The sequence below is a fragment of the Cheilinus undulatus genome, linkage group 5 (assembly GCF_018320785.1).
Source record: "Cheilinus undulatus linkage group 5, ASM1832078v1, whole genome shotgun sequence".
Classification (NCBI taxonomy): Eukaryota; Metazoa; Chordata; class Actinopteri; order Labriformes; family Labridae; genus Cheilinus; species Cheilinus undulatus.
Window position 1 is genome coordinate 5,217,041 of NC_054869.1, and position 21,922 is coordinate 5,238,962.

A 21,922-nucleotide genomic window follows, 5' to 3' on the forward strand; every position below is an offset into this window, starting at 1 on the left:
AGATCATGAAGGATGAGCTCCATTTCTTTTCTAGCTGCCACACAAACTATTTGAGAGTGGCAGGAGCAGCTGCATGGGCAATCTTCAGTTCAATTAGACCACTAACAGGGGCTGCTGCTCCGTTTCTATGTAGCTCTGTAATCTCATGAGATGTTTTTCACCTTGACAAGAAATATTGCAACATCTTATGGCATGAGATCATGCCACATCCCTCAGTCTTTACCCTGTTTTGGGGGGATAAACCTCCTCCTGATGCTTTTCTTTCCCTATTAAAATGATTTTAAATGAGTTGGCTTGTTTTCAGCTGCTTATCTGCAGCAGTGCTGTGAAAAGGTTTGTAAATAAAAAGAATATATTTCCAGTTTTCTGCTGCCAAAGACTTGTGTTTTGTTGCTGTGGTATCATAGCAGGCATCAGTGGAGTCTGCCTGTTAACAGGATTGTATCAAAGTTAAAAATCTGGTATCATGATTACAGCAGCTCACCTTTCCCTCTCCAGTGAGCCTGGGAGGCAAATCCAATATGGCCGCCGTATTTCCTGTTAAACTCTGCCATGAGGGCTTTGTATGGGTTTCGGATCATGAGGATGCTCGAGTCAAAGGCTTCGATCTCCTTCCTGCCGCTCTCGTGTGTCTTAATGCAGATCGTCCTCCCGCTCCTCCAGTGGTCCCGCTCCCCTTTAAACCCTGTGTAACCATGACAACCGACAGTAAACACATTTAATCCCCAAAGGTTTCCTCACAGATTCGAAGGTGGCATGAGCTGAAGCATACCTTTATTATAAAGAGATCCATCAAAGTAGTAGCTGCCGGTGTAGAAGCCAGTGGCGAGCTCTATGAGGTGGCGAGCCCATGTGTTTCCGGCCCCGGGGAAACTGGCGAGGGCGACAAGCTGCTTGGCACGAGTGGACAGGAAGTGACGGTCCATGCAGCGGTTATCTAAGAAAAAGCACAACAAAGACTTTTCATCAGGGTTTTTATAAACAAATATCTGTTTTAGCTTGTCATAATCCTGTTATCCTACAGAATTAAAGTATTTTAATTGTGATCTTTTTTGATAAAACTAGAAGAAAAATAGAAGTACTACATGGCCAATTGTACCAAAGGCACCCTAATGTTTTTTTTTTTTTTTTAATCAATAATCACATATTTTTATGGGATTTTAGATTTCCACTGTTTTGCATTTTAAACTGCTTTAGTGTAATTTGGGATTTTTATACTGTCTTAACTGAGGTTAACTGACGTACTTTTTTGGGTGCAGATCTACTTTTGTAAATAAATTAAGAGATTATTTAAAAGGTGCAGATGACACTGAGCTTTTTGAGAGTTTTTCAAAAGGGAATTAATATAATAAAAATACTAAAAAAAAGAGATAAAAATAACTTTATTCTTATAGCACGTTTTTAAAAAACACAGTTACAATTTGCTTCACAAAACCCAGAGGGGCAGACAGATAAGCAAACAAACAAAACAAACATACCCCCAATAAGTAACACAATCAACATACTGTATGTTTAATTACAACACATATAAAGTGAAAAAAGGGCCCAAAGTGTCACAAAAAGACAGCACATCTCAGAATCCAAGTTATGGAGGACAAAACAAGACAGTTTTTACTAGTTTATTAGGCTCACATCACAAACAAAGGATTATATGTTTTGGCACAAGGCCTTCATCAGAGCAATGCCACAAATGCTCTGATAAAAATGGTATTGTTTTGTCCTCCATAACTTTGATTCCGCGATGCCCTGCCTTTTTGAGCTTGGGCTCAGCACTCCACTGATGGTATACGTTGATGTGAAGCGCAACTTTCCCCTCCAATGAAGTGAAAAAAGGATTGGACCCAGAATTGGCCCTTGTGGGACTCCACATTGCAAGGGGGCTGAGGAAGACTTAAAATTATTAATGTACACATTATAATATCTGTCAGACAGGTAGGAGGTGAACCATGTAGGAGCTGTACCTGAGATGACAACCCACTTTGCAAAAAAGACATCAAGCAACAGTAAGGATGTATTTTACATTACTTTGTCTGCAGGAAGATGCTGCTGAGGCCTCAACCAAAGTGTGTTGAAAGGGACAATAAAGCATGCAATTAATCACAATTAAAAACTATAAGTGCACTAATTGTGGACCTTAGTTAGTCATGATTATCAGCTCTGATCGTTTCCTCTATTTGATTCCTCTATTTGTTTCCTCATCATCTCAGTGCATCAAACCATACATCCCTAATTTGTGTTGTTAGCAGCTGATCATCTTGCATAAACCAAGCCTTGGTCTCCTAAGGACAGTAGTCCTATTCGGACTTTGGGGGTCCCACAGGACCATGTGCTAGGTTATCTAAATTTCATTATGAGGGTGTAAACTGGGGGAGGAGGTTTCCTTTTCTGAGCATGTATCTGTTTCATCCGGTGTGTGTTATATCAGATATTGATCTTTCTTTAAAGAATAGAGAGATCACTGTGGGGTTTTTTGGAGGAAGGACAGCAACCGTGAGAGAGCAACATGTTTAAAAAGTTGCTCAACATGAACAGTCCTAAGATAGATACTGAGAGTTGGCCTCTTCTGCTTTTAAAGAGTTCTGTGATAATGTGGGCAAAGACAAAGAAGTTTTATGTTGAAACACTGGAAGCGTGGTTCAGACATTTAACTCTATTAGACACAAAGAAAAGGTCATAAAGTTCTCCATTAAATGAAACAGAAAGGTTATGATATGAAGTTTTTTGTATGTGGGTTCCTCTGATTCCTCAACATCTCAGATTGCAAAATAATCCTACGTACTGATGTCACTGTGTTGGCTAACAAATGCAGTCATGTCAAAATTACAGAAGAAGCTAAATGAAGTTCTGTTACACAGGATTTTGGTTTTAATGTGTAACTTTGCAGCATCTAAACCTCCTTTATCATCATCTGAAGTCCGGGGTAACAATGCAGCACTCAGCTAAATAATCAGCCTAAGATGACATCGGGATACATCTCTCTGACTTTGTTTGACTGACTGGCAAATAGTGCTTAAATTTTGTCTTTACAGTGCTGTGAAGAAAAATTTCCCTCCTTCCTTTTTGCATTTTTTTCACACTTACATGTTTCAGATCATGAAACAGATGTTAATACTAGACAAAGATAACCTGAGTAAATACAATGTTAAGCTCCACATCACTGTGGAGGAATTTTGGCCCATTCTTTGCAGAATTGTTTAATTTTAGCCAGAGGGTTTTCCAGCATGAACGGCCTGTTTAGGTCATATCACAGCATCTCAATCAGATTAAATCCAGACTAAGACTAGAACACTCCAGAACCTTCATTGTTTTTTAGTCCATTCAGAGGTGGACTTGCTGGTGTGTTTCAGGTGTCGTTGTCCTGCTGCATAATCCAAGTGACCTTGAGCTTGAGGTCGTGAACTGATAGCCGGACATTCTTCAGGAATTTCTGCCAGAGAGCACAATTTATGGCTCCATCAATCCCAACAAGTGGTCCAGGTCCTGAAGCAGCATAACAGCCCTAGACAATTGCAATATCACCACCATGTTTGACTGTTAGTCTGATGTTCTTATTACCAAATGCTGTGTTAGTTTTACTCCACATGTAAGGGATCACACCTCCCAAAAAGCTCAATTTTTGTCTGGTCAGTCCACAGAATATTCTCCCGGAAATCTTTGGCCTTAGAACTCTCCCATTGTTGCCCAGTCTCTTTCTTATGGTTGAGTCATGAACTCTGACCATAACTGAGTCACATGGGGCCTGCAGGTCCAGTAGGTTCTTAAGGGACTTCCTGGTTGAGTCGTTGAAACGCTCTTAGAGTCATTTTTGTTGGCCAGCCACTTCTGGGAAGGATCACCACTGTTTCAAGTTCTCTCCATTTGTGGATAATGGCTCTAACTATGGTTCACTGGAGTCACAAAGCCACAGAAATGTCTTAACAACCCTCTCCAGACTGATAGATGTCAGTGACTTTGTTTCTGATCTGCAGCATGATGTGTTGCTTTCTGAGATCTTTTATCCTACTATACTTTATCTGACAGGTTCTGTTTAAGGGATTTCTGGATTCAACAGGTCTGGCAGCAATCAGGCCTGGGTGTGGCAAGAGGAATTGAACTCAGCTGTCCAAAAAATGTGGTTAATCACAGATATTTCATGATTTGCCTTGGGGGCTAATGACTTTTCCACATAAGGCCATGTAGTTTTGGATGATTTTTCCCCTAATAAACAAAATCATCATTTAAAAACTGCATTATTTTTGTTCACTCTGGTTGTCTTTGTCTAATCTTATAATTTTTGATGATCTGAAAAATTTGAGTGGACAAATATGCAAACAAAAAAAAAAAGAAATCATGAAGGGGGCATTGGCTTTTGACCAGCACTGTATAGACATAAAAACTGGATTTGAAATGCAAAAATAATTTTAAACATCAAAAAAAAGAATGAAGTTTTTAAAATGAAATGTTTGACAGCACTTTAAAAAAGGAAACAGGGCTGTCATAGTGTGGCATCAGCTATTTTCCTACTTCCGATAATTTGACTTTTCACACTTCAAAAAAACAACACGCTCTAGAGCGTTTTACTGCAGGATGTGGTTAACATTTGATTTTCCAAACATAGACACATACTGAAGATTGACATTTACTTTCTGTTGTGGCTTTGCTGCCTCATTCGAGAGAGATTACCTACCTTGAACCTGCGTCTGGTACACCACAAAGTACTCCTCATTCCCACAGCTCTCAAACTCCTCGCTGTGGCAGCGGTGCAGACACATGCCTTCGTCCTCCGGCTCATGCAGTGAGAAGAGAGGAGTTGGGAAGCCGCAGAGGCATCGATCTCCAGCCAGGACGGCCAGGGTTTTCTCCTGAAATACAGGCGCCGTCACACACACCCTCACATGCAGAAATGTACGATGCATGAATACACACGTCCACTCACCCTCTCTGTGCACATGTCCACACACTTGTCCACAGACATGTTCTGGATGACGGCGCTGAAGGGAAGCGCCACAGTGACGTTGTCAGGTCGGTGGAAACATCCTTTGAAAATAGCGCTGCCATCTGAAAGAGACAGAACGAAACCAAACAAGGCCTCAGAGAAAGAAAAAAGACAGTCTGATGGTTTGTGAGCTCAGCCTCCATCAGCCTGGCCTCCATTCACTGACCCCTGATGAAGAGCTCCCACTGGGACTCTGTGAGTTTCCCAAGACCCTGACCTGCCAGCAGACCCAGCACACAGCAGCTCTCACATCTCTGCAGTGTGTGGATGACCTTTAATCTGACGACCTTGCTCTGCTTTGATAGATGGATCATATATCACACAGCAGAGGAGACCGGATCCTTTCTATGCAGGATGTGAGTCAGTGAAATGATGCTTCAGAGGTTGATTTTTGCTATTTTTGGACATTTTTGTTTCCTACCCCTGCACATACATCCCACTGAATGATTAGACATGACAGGTTTAGCCTCAGGGGACCTTTTCACACATGCATTCATGAAATTTTTAAGAAAACTTCAGGAAATCTTTCTTCACACGTCGCTGGCAGAGGGAGAGTTTCCCTCTTGGATGGGAGAGTGGCTGTCCAAGGCTGGAGATATACTTGTTCCTTGCTATACTGGCTTAACTACACATACAAATATGCATGATGGCTAAAGTGTATTCCTGCATCTGTTGGCAGGTTCTCAAACATTAACATGACACAGATGCAGGAGGCACAGTGCTGTGAAAAAGTATTTCCCACCCTTCTGATTCCTGAAGTTTTTGCATATTTATAAGACTTAAATATTTTGGATCATCAAACCAATTTTAATATTTCACAAAGACAGCCCAAGTAAATAGTAAAATGCAGTGTCTGTGAATATTTCATTTTTTAAGGTGGGGGAAAAAATCCAAACCTCTCTGGCCCTGTGTGAAAAAGTAAATCCCCCCTTAACTTAATAACTGGTTTTTCCACCCTTGGCAGCAATAACCGAAATCAAGTATTTGTGGTAACTAGTGATGACTCTATGGCATTACTGTGGAGGAATTTTGGCCCACTCTTCTTCACAGAAGTGTTTTATCTCAGCCATATTGGAGGGTTTTCCAGCATGAACTGCCTGTTTAAGGTCACACCACAGCATCTCAATTGGATTTAAGTCCAGACTTTGACTTGGCCAATCCAAAACCTTCATTCTGTTTATTTTGAGCCATTGAGAGGTGGACTTGCAGGTTTGTTTCAGGTCGTTGTCCTGCTACATAACCCAAGAACTCTTGAGCTTGAGGTCATGAACTGATGGCCGGATATTGGCCTTCAGGACTTTCTGGTAGACAGCAGAATTCATCGTTCCATCAATCACAGCAAGTGGTCCAGGTCCTGAAGCGGCAAAGCAGCTCCAGACCATCACACTGCCACCACCATGTCTGACTGTTGGCATGATGTTCTTTTTTATCAAATGCTGTGTTATTTTTACTGCAGATGTAACGGGCTGCACACCTTCCAGAAAGAATTCGGCCTGAGGCCCTTCACCGCACGTCTCTCCCTGCTCTCTTCCCTGTTTCCAACTCTATCCACTATCCTCTCCTCTATCAAATAAAGGCACAAAATGCCCAAAATAAACCTTTAAGAAAAAATAAAAAAAAACTCAGAAAGGGGGCAAATACATTTTCAGGGCACTGTACATGTCTGGTAAGGGGAGACTGTAACTGAGGGAACAACAGAAGTTATGAGGTGCTGATGGACCACAAGTCCACAATGATCTACATCATATGTCACTGTTGGTGTTTATGTCTACTGGCTGAGTCCAAGATGGGCCTGGGGTGGCCCACAGCCTGGAGTAGGTTGGGACAGTCTCTTTGCCCTTCCCCTCTGGCCCCAGTCATGTCAGGCTCAAGGGGAGTCGAAGACGTCCTATCAGACATAGCAGCATAACTTGGGCTGGGCGATATGGCCAAAAATTAATCACAGTATTAAAAAATAAAAAGAGATAAAGCACAACCCCACTCTCCTCCGAAAATCCTGTCTGTAATGTGGTACTGACCTACGTTTTCAATATGGTCTTAAAATTGGATTTCAAATGCAAATACATTAAATTTGAGTAAAATTACGAAGGAATTAAAGACGTTTGACAGCCCTGCAAAGAAAGGAAACTGGGCTCAGGGTATTGCCAGCTTTCTGCTTGTCATTCAATAATTTGACTTTTGATGTTTGGAAGACTTTAAACGTCACGCTCTAGAGGTTTCTGCTGCAAGATGTGGTTAACACTTAACATTATAGCACTGATTTCTTCAATGTCTGATTTTGACAAAATGATGGCGAAAAGCTGTCACTCTGTGAGCACACAGACCATTTTGATTGGCCTGCAGCAGATTCCAGTTATAAAATGAAACATGGCCCACATTTGAACATGAAGCTTGTGCCTGACTGTGTTGGAGTTCATGGTTTCGTTACAAGGTGGTGCTTCCGTGCTAATTCTGTAAACAAATATCTTGACTAGAAGAATTTATTGATTTTTTGTGACTAAATTGAGACAACACTGTACATGGTTAACATACTGGCATCCAAAATAATAACAGTATCTTGTTTTCTAACTCCCTGGTGATTATAGCAGCAAATAGCAGTACTGATAACATTCCAGTGACGGCGCCAGTGGTAACTGGGGTCAAACATGGCCAAAGCCTGGGAATAATTATCTATTTACCTTGTCAGCCATCAAATCCAGCAAAAAGTGTTAGTCTGGGTGCTGCCATAATTGCAATCAGCTGATTACACACAAACCCTCATCAGCTGACGGCCAGCTGATTTGCTCTGAGGACGCTGTTGGCTATTCGCTCTCATGCTGCCTTATGAAAACTGCTCTTTCCTCCATCCCAGCTTCTCCTTCATTCTGCTTCTAACTCAGTCAGTGTGATTCAGTTGCCCTTGGTGCCTGCTCTGCTCTGGGGTTTTGCTGCTTCTCTCCCTGCCTTAGGCTTTTCTTATCAGCATAGGAAAGGCAGACACATGCTGATTGATGCTTTCCATATAGGCTCATGAAAGGGCAGAGAGATCCCAGAACAACCACACCCCCAAACATAAATAACAGCAATAAGTGCTAATTAATAACTGCTGGTAAAGAATATTTATGTAGATATAAGTAAGTGTGTTTCTGACCAAGTGGTCCTGACTGTACTAGGCCATACAGGCATACTCAGTCACTTACAAGCTTTCAAATACCTTATCTTGTGGAGATCAAAGTGGCACCAACATCCGTGTATATTTCTGTGTGCCCCTCATCTGAAAAACTTTGGACCCCCTTTCAGTAGACTGTAGCCGTCTAACAGACTACCGACTATCCAACACCCTAGAAAGTTTCTAAAGTTTCCTTTAAATCTTGCAGCTAACGCTCCAGATGAGCAGGAGGCTGAACGCTGCTGATTGGAGTCAGTGCTAAAGAAAATCTTTACATCTCTTTAAAGATTTACCCCAGGCTGTCAACATGTCAGCCGTGCTCACACACTTCAAGTCTCTGCTGACTGTGCATCATTAATATCAGAGAAATGAAACCAAACACTTGAGAGCTTTTCAAACTGACAGATAACATGAAGAAGAAAAGGGGGGCAGCTTTCTGACTCAAATAGGAATAAATAACGTAAATGGAGGTATTGGTGGTATTGCTTTGTTTTGATTTATTTCTTTTATTTAGGCTCATACTACTAAAATATGCACCTCCACATCCTGCAGAGCTCCTCTCTGCTTTTTCTTAATCCCACCCCCAGTGGATTTCTGACCAGCTCTCACCTGTCCAGTCCTGCCCATGCCTGAGTTTTCTTGTTCCATGTGTGCAGAGGGAAGTGTTTGTCTTTGAAGAGAGCCGACTTTGATGGAGGAGAGTGTCGTGGGTGTATTGTCTCTTCAAGAACTGAATACAAGTCCACTATATCAGAAATTTTTATGTTTCAGCAGAGTCCAGTTATTTTCCATCACTGCCTCTTACTAGAAATGAAAAAATCTGTCCACAAATAAAACTTTCCTCATCATGGGCTATAAAACAGCGTTTCTCAACCTTTTCAGCCTGTGACCCCCAAAATAAAGGTGTCAGAGACCAGGGACTGCCACTGTACCTGAAGGTGGTTGAACACAGCCATGCACATTCAAGAATAGTCAGTGGAGACAAGGCCGTCCATTAGGGGGGATAAGGGGAGAGCTTTCTGGGGCCCGGCCAAAATGGGGGCCCATGGAGCTCGGCAAAATCATGGTCTATTGTAAAGTTAGGCTGTGATCGCCATGTTTTATATTTAACCTGAAAAAATAACCACTCATATTAATGGAAAAAGTTAAAAATGGAAAAAATGGGTTAATCATGGCAAAAAATAAATAAATAAATGGGGAAAAGGTGGTGAAATTCAATCCCAAAAGTAGCAGAAATGGGTTAGAAGTGGCAAAAATTAGATAAGAATGGCAAAAAATAACAGAAAAAAGGCAAAAATGAGTTACAGTGGCAAAAATGGGCATAAACAGTGGTGAAAGAGAATTAAAAATTGGCTGAAAAGGAATCAAATTGGCAAAAATTGGTGAAAATTTGGTGAAATGGGAAGAAAAATTGATATAAACTAGCAAAAAAGTGCTAATTGAGAGAGAAGAAATAGGCAGATATTGGCAGAAGTTAGTCAAACTGGCAAAAATGGGCATATCAGATAGTGAAATGTGGTTAAAATGGGTAAAAACTGGGAATAAAAAGTGGTAAAATGGGGTTAATAGGGACAATAGTGGGTCAACAGAGGCAACATTAGGCTTTTGTGGCAAGGAATGGTTTAGAAGTGGCAAAAACAGGCAGAAAAAAAGTGTTGAAAGTGAAAAATGACAAAAATAAGTGTTGAATGGCAAAAATGTGTTGAAATATGTGGAAAAAATGATAAAAACTGGTTAAAATTTGGCAAAATTGGTGTAAAGTGGCAACAGTTGAATTTTAAAATATATTCTTAGTTTTTTTTAGGGAATCTGGAGACCCCCTCTTAGTGTCTCGCGACCCCCAAAGGGGTCCTGACCCCAAGGTTGAGAACCACTGCTATAAAAAACATTCTTCCTTTTTTTCCCTTTTTGTTTTGCTTGGGTCGATTCAGACCCATTAAAAAGAACTGATAACAGCACCGAGGCCGAGGCCGTGGCTCTCTACCAGAAAAACGGTGGGTTGCTCCCTCCGGGTAGTGAGAGTGTCTCTGCTCCAAGTGAAGGAGTTCAAGTAGCTCAGGGTCTGTTGAGGGTGGAAGGAACCTCAAGATCGACAGGTGGATCGGTGCAGCATCTGCATTACTGCAGACGTTGTACCACACCATCGTGGTGAAGAGGGAGCTGAGCCAGACGGCCACTCCAGAAAGATCATGGGTTCAAGCTGTTGAAATGAGATTCTTCAGGAGGGTGTCTGGGCTCAGCTTTAGCCATAGGCAGCTCGGACATCCAGAGGGGGCTTGAGGTAGTTGCGTCGAAAAGGAGCCAGTTGAGGTGCTTCAGGCATCTGATTAGGATGCCTCCTGGTCTCCTGGGCATGTCCATTTATTTGTGCCCATGTCCATGAAATTTCTGAACAACAGGTGATGTAAGACGTGCCAAGAGGTTGTGCAATATGCCAGCATGCCACTGCTGCCAGAAGTTTGCTTTTTATGTAGATGTAGAAAATTGTTAGATGGATATACTGCTGCTACAGGATGTAATGTTATGTGCTCTGTATGATCTTTATGTATGTATTTATTGATTTTGTAACTGTGGGACAGAGTCCAGGATAAATTTCCCTACGGGGAGATTAAAGTCTATCTTATCTTATCTTATCTTATCTTATCTTATCTTATCTTATCTTATCTTATCTTATGTCCAACTGGAAGGAGACCCTGGGATGGACCCAGAAATCACTGGAGGGATTATACATCTCATCTGGACTGGGAACACCCTGGAATCCCCCAGGAGGAGCTGAAAAATGTTACTGGGGAGAGAGATGTCTGGGTTGACCTGCTTGCTGCACTATGATGTCGAAACAGCTGGGCAACCGTAAGTAGAGTCAGTCATCTCGCAATCAGAAGGTTGTAGGTTCAATCCCCAGCTCCTGCAGTCACATGTCGATGTGTCCTTGGCCAAGACACTTAACCACACTTATAAGTGGTGTGTTAATGGGTGTGCATGCAATTTAATGGAATTAGCTTATACTGATGGTCAACTCTCCATAGCCATCTCTGCCTCAGTGTGTGAATGAGGAGTGAATGGTGTGAAAGAGTATGCATGGGTGTGACCTGAGGTGTAAAAGTGCTTTGAGTAATCTGATGACGAGAAAAGAGCAATATGAGCTCAAGTCCATTTACAACATGGATGGTTTCCTTCCTTTGCAAATCAACTCTGAGATCAGCACTTATTCTAGATGCCATTACTGATTTGTATCTGAACTTCCAAAAAGAAAACAGAACAGCTATTACAAAAACAGAATGCTACCACCTGAAAAACATTTCTAAACTGAAGTACTTCAAGCTACAATCCGACTCTGAGAAGCTGGTTCGTGCATTTATATAAAGCAGACTGGATTACTGTAACGCCCTCTTTGCCGGACTTCCTAAAAGTTCATCGCAAGGCTCCAGCTCATCCAAAACGCTGCGGCCCGCGTGCTCACAAGGACGAGGAAAACGAGGATCTTACGCCTGTACCAAAAAATCTTCACTGGCTTCCTGTTCAGTACTTCTTGTCCATAAATCTCTGAATGCTATGGCACCCCGACTACCATCCAATCAGACTTCTCCAATCATCAGGCATGGGTCTCCTCAGTGTACCTAAAATTAAAACTAAATCTGGTGAAGGTGCATTCAGTCACTGCTTTTGTGTGCAGATTTGTTCATGGATGTTAGTATAGTCCTTTAAGGAGACCCCTACATTAGTTTATGCAAAATGCTGTACAGATTGGTGCGATGTGTGTCTAAGCTCATTAATTGTTTTGCCTAGAATTTCTGTTTTTCTTCACTGACTGGTGTATCGTCATTGCTCTTTTTTTTGTGAGTGTTTTTATCTTCTGTAAAGCACATTGAGTTTACATTTGTGTGAAATGTGCTGTATAAATAAAATTCAATTGAATTGAATAAAGGGGTTGTTAGGAAAATGTATAGGGTTTGCTGTCTTGGTGGGTCAATGAGCCCAGACTTAGCTCATAACACATTTTAAGGTGCACAAGTTATATCCACTCTCATAGCTTTTTAAACAACAGACATAGTTAATTAGAAAGTGGTGAAAAAACACATCAGAATCAGGATAGACGACGAGCTAAAATGTTGTTTTAAACATGAGTATTGGCCCTGAATTTGACAAAAGTCTCCCCATGTGTGAACGTTATGGTCTCTAAGCGGTAAAAACACAAAACAGCCACATCAACACATTTCCTGAGTTTCCTCTTTGATGGTTGCAGCGCTCACATGATGGGGATCAGGGTCAGAGGTGAAAACACACGTTGATTCAGCAGTCTCATGGATGGCAAGAAGGGGTTAGAAAGCAGAAATGAGAATAATAATAAACAAACAGAAGTGACCCGGGCCAGGAAAGTACCATCATTTAAAACTCAAAGGTTTAGTGTCAATAAAAATGTTCACCCCGTGGATGTTTTACTCTTTTATTGATGTATTAAATCAATCCTGATCAATATAGTTTGACTTTTTTGACAAAAAAGAAAAACTACTAAAGAAAAAAAACTCTTTAAACAGATTTCTACAAAGTAATGTCAATTAAATAAAAATGTGTACTGTAAAATAAGTGACTGCATGAATATTCACCACCTTTAAAGTGACTGACCTAATTCAACTGAGGTCCAGTCAATCAGTGCTAGTAGTCTCACAGTTAGTGAAATGGGGATCACTTGGGTGCAGTGAATGTGTCTCAAGTGACTGTAGTATAAAGACACGTGTGTCTGGAAGGTCCAGTCACTGGTTAATCAGTGTTCCTGGCTACCATTACACCATGAAGACAAAGAAACACTCCAATCAGTGAAAAGGTGATGTCAGGGCATGATACAAAAAAATTTAAAGGCTCTGAACATCCCCCAGAGTTCATCATGAAGAAATGGAAGGAATATGCCACGTGTGAATCTGCCTAGATCAGACCATCCTCACAAACTGAGTAAGTGTGCAAGAAGGAGACTAGTGAGAGAGGCCACCAAGACACCTATGACTACTCTGAAGGAGTTCCAAGCTTCAGCAGCTGAGATGGGAGACATCAACTGTGGGTCAGGTTCTTCACCAGTCAGAGCTTTATGGGACTAGAGTTCACCAGAAGAGAAAGAAAGTTCTTTGGTCTGATGAGACCAAAATGCTACTTTTTGGTCTCATCAGACAAGACGCCAAACACTTACATCACCACAAACACACCTTCTCCACTGTGAAGCACGGTGGTGGCAGCATCATGCTGTGGGGATGCTTCTTAGCAGCCAGCCCTGGAAGGCTTGTAAAGGTAAGGGGTAAAATGAATGCGGCACGATATTGGTAAATCCTGGGGGACAATCTTATTCAGTCAGAACTATGGCCTCAGAGAATATTTATTTCCCAGTAAGCTACACAGGAGATCTGAAGTGGGTAACTCTGACACAACTCCACCAACTTCCAAGGTGCACGGAGGATGAAGAGTCTTGAAGAGAACAGAAATCTCCAGCAACAGCTGTAGTTTAAAGAACAACTTTATTAGGCGTTGGTTTCGGCATGTAGCCTTCATCAGGGATGTTCCCTGATGTACCCTACAAGTGTTGCTGGAGATTTCGGTTCTGTTCCAGTAAGAACCATTACTGTGTAGAAATCAGTTTTCACTTTGACAATAGGTTTTTTTTTTCTTTTGGTAAAAAAAACACAAAAAAAACAAGCCAAATTACACTGACCATGACTGATTTACTGAATCAATAAAAAGGTGAAAGATCAAAGCGGGAATACTTTTAAAGACAGTGTAAACGTGTATTCTAGCTAACTGATCATCTTCATGTGTGAACAGAGGACTTCTAAGAAGCACTGGGCACATGAGAAAAAGGAAGAGGAAACAGGAAGAGTGAAGTGTGAGAAGCTACTACCGCTCATGTAGGGGACTTTTGAAAATGTTCACAGGTTGAACCACCAAAGGAAGGGACACTGTTTTGCAAATAAATCTACCGAAACATGCAACCATTCTCACTTCTGATAATCACCTCGTCCTCTCTTTTCCCAGCAGTAGGTGCGATTGTTTATGATGCAGACCACAGCTGGCTGCTGGGCTGTGGAGGTGGCTCAACTCTAAAGAGACGGGGGTAAACACAGCAGAGCAGCCAGCTCCACGCTGTGGCACCGAAAGGCAAATATTCTCTCTAACAGCCGGAACTGCTACAGTTCTGTGTGAGGATGCAGATACCCACTATTTACTCTCTATCATCTAATTCATAAACCTTTATCGCAAATCTACATTTCTTCTTCCACCAAACCAAATGAATAATTTTAATACATTTTCCTTTCTGCTTATAGAAAGAACACAAATGTAAAAAAAAAAACAAGTGTTGCTCTTATTTCATCAATGACTTTCCCTTTTAAACGTATTTTGTAAACTTAAAATTGCACAGTGCTGTTCCTGTATTTGTCCCCTTGCTGATCTGATGATCTAAAACATTTATGTGTGACAAGTAACCATTATAACCATTATAAAGTGCAAAGCTTGCTTTTGTTTTTTTATGGCAACTAAGGTTGAGTGATATATATATATATATATATATAGAGTGAGTTTACTTATATGAAGCCTAGGGTTTGGTGCTGGGGTGGGCAGGGTGAGACTTACAGCGGCGTGCAGACTCCTGGCTCAGCTCCAGTCTGTAGATGGACAGCCTGTTGGCTCCTCCACACTGGTTGTTCTTCTCTCCTTTACACTCCATGTTACACTCGCTGTCTGAAGCATTGGGCGCCTGGATCTTATGGCCACAATAACACTCTGCTCCAAACTCTAGACCTGCATACATGTAGCCTCTGGAGACAAAAAACAAACAGACAAACAAAAAAAAAGGTCAACATTGTGTGTAAAGAAGGACAGACAATCCTCTCACGGATGTTTTTCAGAGCAGCAGAACAACAGGAACAAACAGATAACATTCAGAAGATGATAGGGCGGGGGAGCTGGTCCCATCCTAGCTGTAGAACTGGAGGATCTGATTCAAAGACTGATAGATGTGAAGATTTTGTGACCACTAAACATGAGAGAAACAACATAATGCAATACAAAATATGAAATACATGAAATATGATAAAGTACAATCTGGTACAATATGATATAATATGACATGATGCAATACAACACAATATAATACGATATGAAATTCCCAAAACGAAAGAAATGATACAATTTAAGATGAAATATCATGATATATGTAATAATATGATACCATACGATGCGATATGATATGATACAGTATGATACAAAACAACAGATACGATACGATACTAGACAAAACGATATAAAACAATACAAAACAACACTATACAAAAGATATGAGACAAAATGTTAGAAGACAATACAAAATGATTCGATACAAAACAATATGATAAAAAACTTTAGGAAACAATGGGATATGACACGAAACTATACAATATAAAATGATAGGAAACAACAGGAAATGATACACTGCTATATGAAATAATATGAAACAAAACAATAAGATACGATACAAAATGATACATAACAAAACGATACAGAACGAAACAATGCAATACTATAGAAAGATTATGAAACAAAACAATAAGATACAAAATGATACGATTCAAAATGAAAGGATAGGAAACAATATGAAACCATACAATGCGATACCATACTAAACAAAAAGAAACGGACCGATACTCTACTATACGATACAAAATGATACAACATGATATGAAACAAATCAAAACTATACCAAATAATACGGTAGTATTTGATGGGATACAAAAATGATGTAATACACAATGATACTAAATGATATGAAATAATGCGATACAAAATGATACGAAATGACTAGAAACAATACTATACGAAACGATACAATACTATACGATGTGATACAAAATGATACGAAAGGATAAGAAACGAAACAATATTATACAAACCCATATGATGAGATACCATACCAAAGAAACGATATGATACTATACAATGCGATACAAAATGATACGATATGAAACGAAATGAGACCAAATGATACGATAGTATATGATGCGATAAAAAATGATGTGCTATGAAACGATACGATAGGAAAAGATATGAATCGACACGATATAAGAGAACAATAAGACAACATAATTTAACACACTACAATCCAGTGGGATGGCACAGTACTCTTCAGTAAAGTTTGATACGATACGAATCATTGTAATATGAATCAATATGACAACACAACACGATTTAGTTTGAAATGGTACGAAATATTACATTACACAAGATATGATACTATGTGATGGGATATGAAATGATACAGTATAATGCAATACTGGACAATACAATAGGGTAGGATCCAAAGTCAATGCAATATGGCAGTGATCATCAACTGGCGGCCTGGGGGCCACATCAGGCCCCCTCAGATCTTCCCATCAGGGCCCCAGAATGTTATCAAATTCAAAACTTGCTGGAAAAACAATGTTGTGGTATTTTGGGTATTTTTTTTTTTTTATAAATTCCCTCCAGCTATTAAAATGACACAATTGAGGTTGAGGTTGAAACAAATTTAATCAGGAATGCATTAATGTTGCATCCATTTTTCACCTGTCAGCCATTATTAACAAACATAAAACGTGTTAAACAGATTTGTATCAGTTCATTGTTGATTAAAGAAAGCCATCTTCTCCGGTAACTTTTAGCGTCAGGCGTTTTGAGAGGGCAATTTTCCTGCTTGGGTGTTTCACTCATCACTACACAGCATGTTAGCATCAACCCCAGTGAGACAGCCTTAGAAATATACAGGTAAAATATCTCAATCGCCCCCTTGTGGCTGGCTGAGATAAAGAGACTGATATCACTGTTAGAGCCTAAAAATTATGTACATTTGAAAGAAAATCAAAATATTTAACCAAAAATATGTTAATTAGACCATTTTTGAAATTCCTTTTGTTTATTTGAATCTTTGGCCCCCAAATGTCTGTTTTGGAAAAAGCTGGCCTTGTACAAATGTAGTTGATGAATATGAATAAATTAATTCCTTTCATTGACAGGATCTTACTCAACTCTAAATAGCTCTACCCTCACTGTAATGATCATTTACATTTAAATATATTACTGACATTAATCATAGCTGCTGCAATACCATATTTTCAATGCCTCTCAGCCTCCCTGTTAAACTACTGTCTTCAATACCGTCTAAACTCACTGACTTCTGTACCTAACCCTCGTCTACTTTACACTCAACCATACTCATGCACTAGTATTTCACATTTTTAATGCTTTCTGTGTGGCTCTTGTTCTGCATTGTTGTGTCAAAATAACCTGACACTTTAGAGCACGGGAGTCAAACTCAAGGCCCGGGGGCAATATCCGGCCCGTGGGACGATTATATCCGGCCCAAAAGATCATATCATATTTGTATAATAACTGGCCCACCGGTATGAGGTCTGCAGATTTCCTCCAATTTTTATCTCAGATTTGAGCCTTCAAACTTATCATTTTTACTTTTTTGAATTTCCAAATGATTTATCATCAGTGCTGTTATTTTATATTTTATTACTGGTGAAAATGAGGCTGACAGTTTATTGTTATAAAGGTGACCCTGTTAGGCCCTCAGGTTAGACCTGAATCCAGAATCCGGCCCCTGCTGTGACTGAGTTTGACACGCCTGCTTTAGAGTTTTCCGTCAGGATTTTATGACGTTCAATCTCAACTTCAAAATGAGAAAACGTCCTATGAAAACTCTGGTATGATATCTGTCTTTGGAGAAGAGAGGAGAAACAGCCCACGCTCTGAAGCAAAGCCAATTATTCTTATCCAACACTCGATAACTGAAACCCTCACACTAGGTCTCCTCCCTCTTTTCTGCTGCCTCACGGAGGATTCGGCTCCCGTGGGTCGGTTCTCGTGCAATTACACGTCTAACACAGCCCTCACACGGGGCGAATCCCGAGGGCTGTCAATCAAACGCTGATGTGCTGCTGCTGCCCCTCATTTGTTTGTCTGTTTTTATTAACTTCCTGCTCGTGGAGAGGAGGAAGGATGGATGCAGAATGAAGAAGCAGAGGGAGGATGGAGGTGAAAACAAGCTCTCTGCTCCTCTGCACTCTGAGTCAGTGATGGGTGTAATTCAATGCATTCGATAGAGCCATCCCTGGTGTTCTTCATAGATTATAAAAGGTGTGAGAGAGATGGGTGAGGAAGGAGAGCAAGGGAGAGAGGAGGAAGAAGGAGCAGAGATGCTTCAATAACTGAGCCCATCTATAACAGATATGGGTAAATGAACTGTAAGTCAGCGATGATTAGTTTACCATTTCTGTTACAATCATAACATTTTTCTTTCTTGTGTGACAAGATTTTCCATTTTCTAAATTTAGAGGAAGATCCATCTAGAATCTTGTTGTGTGTACCTCTGAGACAAACACACAGGCTTCAAATTAAATGAGCAAAACGACAGCTGAACTCCTGCACAAATGCACAAATTTCTATAGTGTTTATCATATCGAGTTCCCTTGCAAAATTCCCATCCTTACGCTGCTTATATAAGAACCCTGTCTCTTCAGGGAAAGCACAAACAACCGTTTCTGGGACCTTGCTGCAGGATTTTCTCCCACTCAGCCAGAAAAACATAACTGATGTTGGGCACTGATGTTTGGCAATAAAGTCTGGCTCACAGTCGGCTCTAAAACTCGAACCAGAGAAACTGGAACCAAGCACAGACTGTCAATCACGCAACTCAGACAGAAAATACCAGGGCTGAAAAATAGTCACCAATAAACAATCCAAGCTTTTAGAAAAGGTTGTGTTGGACCAGAACTGATCATCCCATTTTATATAAAAAGGCTTACACTTCATAAAAAGATGTACGATGCAAATAGAGCACATTAATATGTTAATTTACTAAAAGTGAAACAACACAGCTTACTGACATTTTTGTGATACACTATAACAGGGGTGTCAAACTCAAGGCCCGGGGGCCAAATCCGGCCCGTGGAATGATTATATCTGGCCCACAAGATCATATCATGTTATATATAATAACTGGCCCACCAGTAAGAGGTCTGCAGACTTCCTCCAGTATAAAAATGTAAACTTAAACTTGATTATTTTAAATATTCTTGTTAAGCCACAAAAATCTGAAAAAGTAAAGTGTAAGAAAGATTTATGAAAAGTCAAGAATGTGGGGAAAGAAATTAATTTGTGTTTTTATTTCATATTTTTAATTTTAGATCTCAAGATCTCAAGACTCAAACTTATGATTTTGACTTTTCATTTCATACTGTGACCTTTTCAACTCATAATTTGGACTTTGGAACTCATGATTTTAATTTTTTTTCTCATATTTTGACATTTGAAAGTAATATTTTTTTACTTTTTATATCATATTTTGACCTTTTACACTCCCAATTTTGAATTTAAGTCATGTTTTTAACTTTTAAAATCATCATTTTGAATTCTAGCTCATATTTTGACATTTTCAACTCCTAATTTTTGGCTTTTTAATCCAATATTTGGACCAATCAGACTCACAATTAAAAATTTTAAGCATATTTTGACTTTTAAACTCATGATTTCAAATTTGATCCTATGTTTTAACCTTTCAAATGTATGGTTTCAACTTTCTCCTAATAAATTTGCTCTTTCAAAACATTATTTTTCTATTTTTAATATCCTGCTCTGATCTTTTGAACTAATAAATTGGAATTTTTATCTCAGATTTGAGCCTTTAAAGTTATCATTTTTACTTTTTTTTTAATTTCCAAATGATTTATCATCAGTGCTGTTTTTCCACATTTTATTACTGGTGAAAATGAGGCTGACAGTTAGGGTTAAATGTTGCCTGGTTAGGCTCTCAGGTTAGACCTAAATCCAGAATCCGGCCCCTGCTGGGACTGAGTTTGACACCCCTGCACTATAATGACTAAAGTATTTAGCCGCATTACACCAACAAGAACTGTAATGACATTATATTCAAATCCATGGACATTAATATGCAGCTACAACACTCTTCTTGAATGGTTTTCCATGTTGGAGTGTTTCTGTGGGAATGTGTGCCCATTCATCCTGCAGAGCATTATGATGTCTGGTACTGATGTTGGACAAGAAAGCCTAGCTAACAATCTCTGTTCCAGTTCATCCCAAAGGTGCTCGATTGGTAGCGGCCAGTCAAGTTCCTCCATACCAAACTCATCAAACCATGTCTTTATCGTCCTTTCTTTGTGCTCTGTTGGAATAGAAAAGGGTCTTCCCCAAACTGCTGCCACAAAGTTGGAAGCATAGCCTGTCCAAAATGTCTTGGTATGCAGAAGCATCAAGACTGACATTCAATGGAAATGAGGAGACTGGCCCAAACCCTAAAAAATGGCCCTATACCATTATTCCTCCTCCTCCAAACTTCACGGTGCTGTCAGGCAGGTAACGTTTCCCCAGCATCCTCCAAACCCAGACTCACCCAGACTGCCAAACAGAAAGGCATGATTCACTCCAAAGAACACCTTTCCACCGCTCCACAGTCCTCCGTCGGTGTGCTTTCCATCATTCCATCCAATGCTTGGCACTGAACTCAGTGACATGAGGCTTGCATGCAGCTGCTCAACCATGGAAGCCCATTCATGAAGATCCCACCACACAGTTTCTGTGCTTACATTAATGCCAGTGGAAGTTCACAACACTTCAGCGATGGAATCAGCAGAGTGTTGGCCACTTTTATACACCATACACTTCAGTCATTGACTCTTGTGATTAAGTTTTAGGCAAGCAGAGTCAAGCTCGACACATGTCAACACACATGTGTGCTGTTCTGCAGCGAAGGTCAAACTCAATGGTATCTCTTTTGTCCCGGCCTTTTCACCCTGATACACCCAGAAAACCGCAGACAATTTTCTGTCCCTTGGGACATCCATAGCACAACCATGAATCAAGCATAACATTCAACCACTAAAACTCATTTTTCTGTTTAGGAATGCAAGTAAATAACTATAATTTGACATATTCATCAGGAAATAATAATATGCTTTACTATTTTTTCAGTTTTGTTGTAAATCAGTAAGTTTGAAAATTCTACATATTGGTGTATTAACCATTGCAGAAACATAAAAAATGATTTTGGTAATTACCAGTGCTGTTGATTTAGGGCAGCTGTGGCATAAACCTTACTTTGGTGGTGGTCTAATAAATTTGTTAAGCACTGTAGGAATAATAAACAGGGTTGTCAATACAATAGTAGCTGCTAATTGAAACTAAATGAAAAAAATCAATCTGACCGTAAAGAAAGAGAAGCTTAAAATCTACCTCAGAAAGGGGACTTGAGTAATAAACACAATAACATCCTAACACTGCCAAGACCGATGCTCCTAACTAAACTGTTTTCATAGAAAATCTGCCAGCCTGCAGCGCTGCAGTCAAAGAAACTGTTGAGAGAGAACGCAGTGAGAAAAAGTGAGGATTATAACATCCAGCTGCTCATATTTCCACCATAACAGGCTGATCTGTCCATGTTTGGAAGAGTTGAGGCAGCAGCTCAGACCGCTGGTCAGTTTATCCACAGGAAACTAAAACACTGTTTCTTTATGGACCAGAGGAGACGCTGCCATGGTAGGAACAGAAAAAACAGCCTTTACAGTTTTCACTTATGTTTTATACAAGTTTCTGCGTATGTTGAGAATGTATGACTTTTTATTTCCCTGGCAACACAAAACAACAAAAAGTGTCTAAAAGGAGATAAAATAAACACAGTGGAGGGTAAATACTTAGAGGTTTGGGTTTGTGTATGAACATATATTCAGCTACGATAAAACCTCACAAAACAATCTACATCAGGGGTGTCAAACTCAGGGCCCGGGGGC

General features: G+C 40.1%; 1 protein-coding gene across 3 annotated transcripts in view; it reads right to left on the minus strand.

Annotated features, from left to right (window-relative positions):
- Positions 1-21,922, minus strand: part of wscd2 (WSC domain containing 2) — a 118,515-nt gene that overhangs the window by 8,360 nt on the left and 88,233 nt on the right. For all 3 annotated transcript variants that reach the window (XM_041788441.1, XM_041788438.1, XM_041788440.1), the window contains 5 exons: positions 14,736-14,920; positions 4,916-5,037; positions 4,667-4,841; positions 773-937; positions 485-685 (listed from right to left, as the gene is read on the minus strand). In XM_041788441.1, coding sequence (XP_041644375.1) covers positions 485-685; positions 773-937; positions 4,667-4,841; positions 4,916-5,037; positions 14,736-14,920 — 848 coding nt within the window. The remainder of the gene's footprint in view (positions 1-484; positions 686-772; positions 938-4,666; positions 4,842-4,915; positions 5,038-14,735; positions 14,921-21,922) is intronic.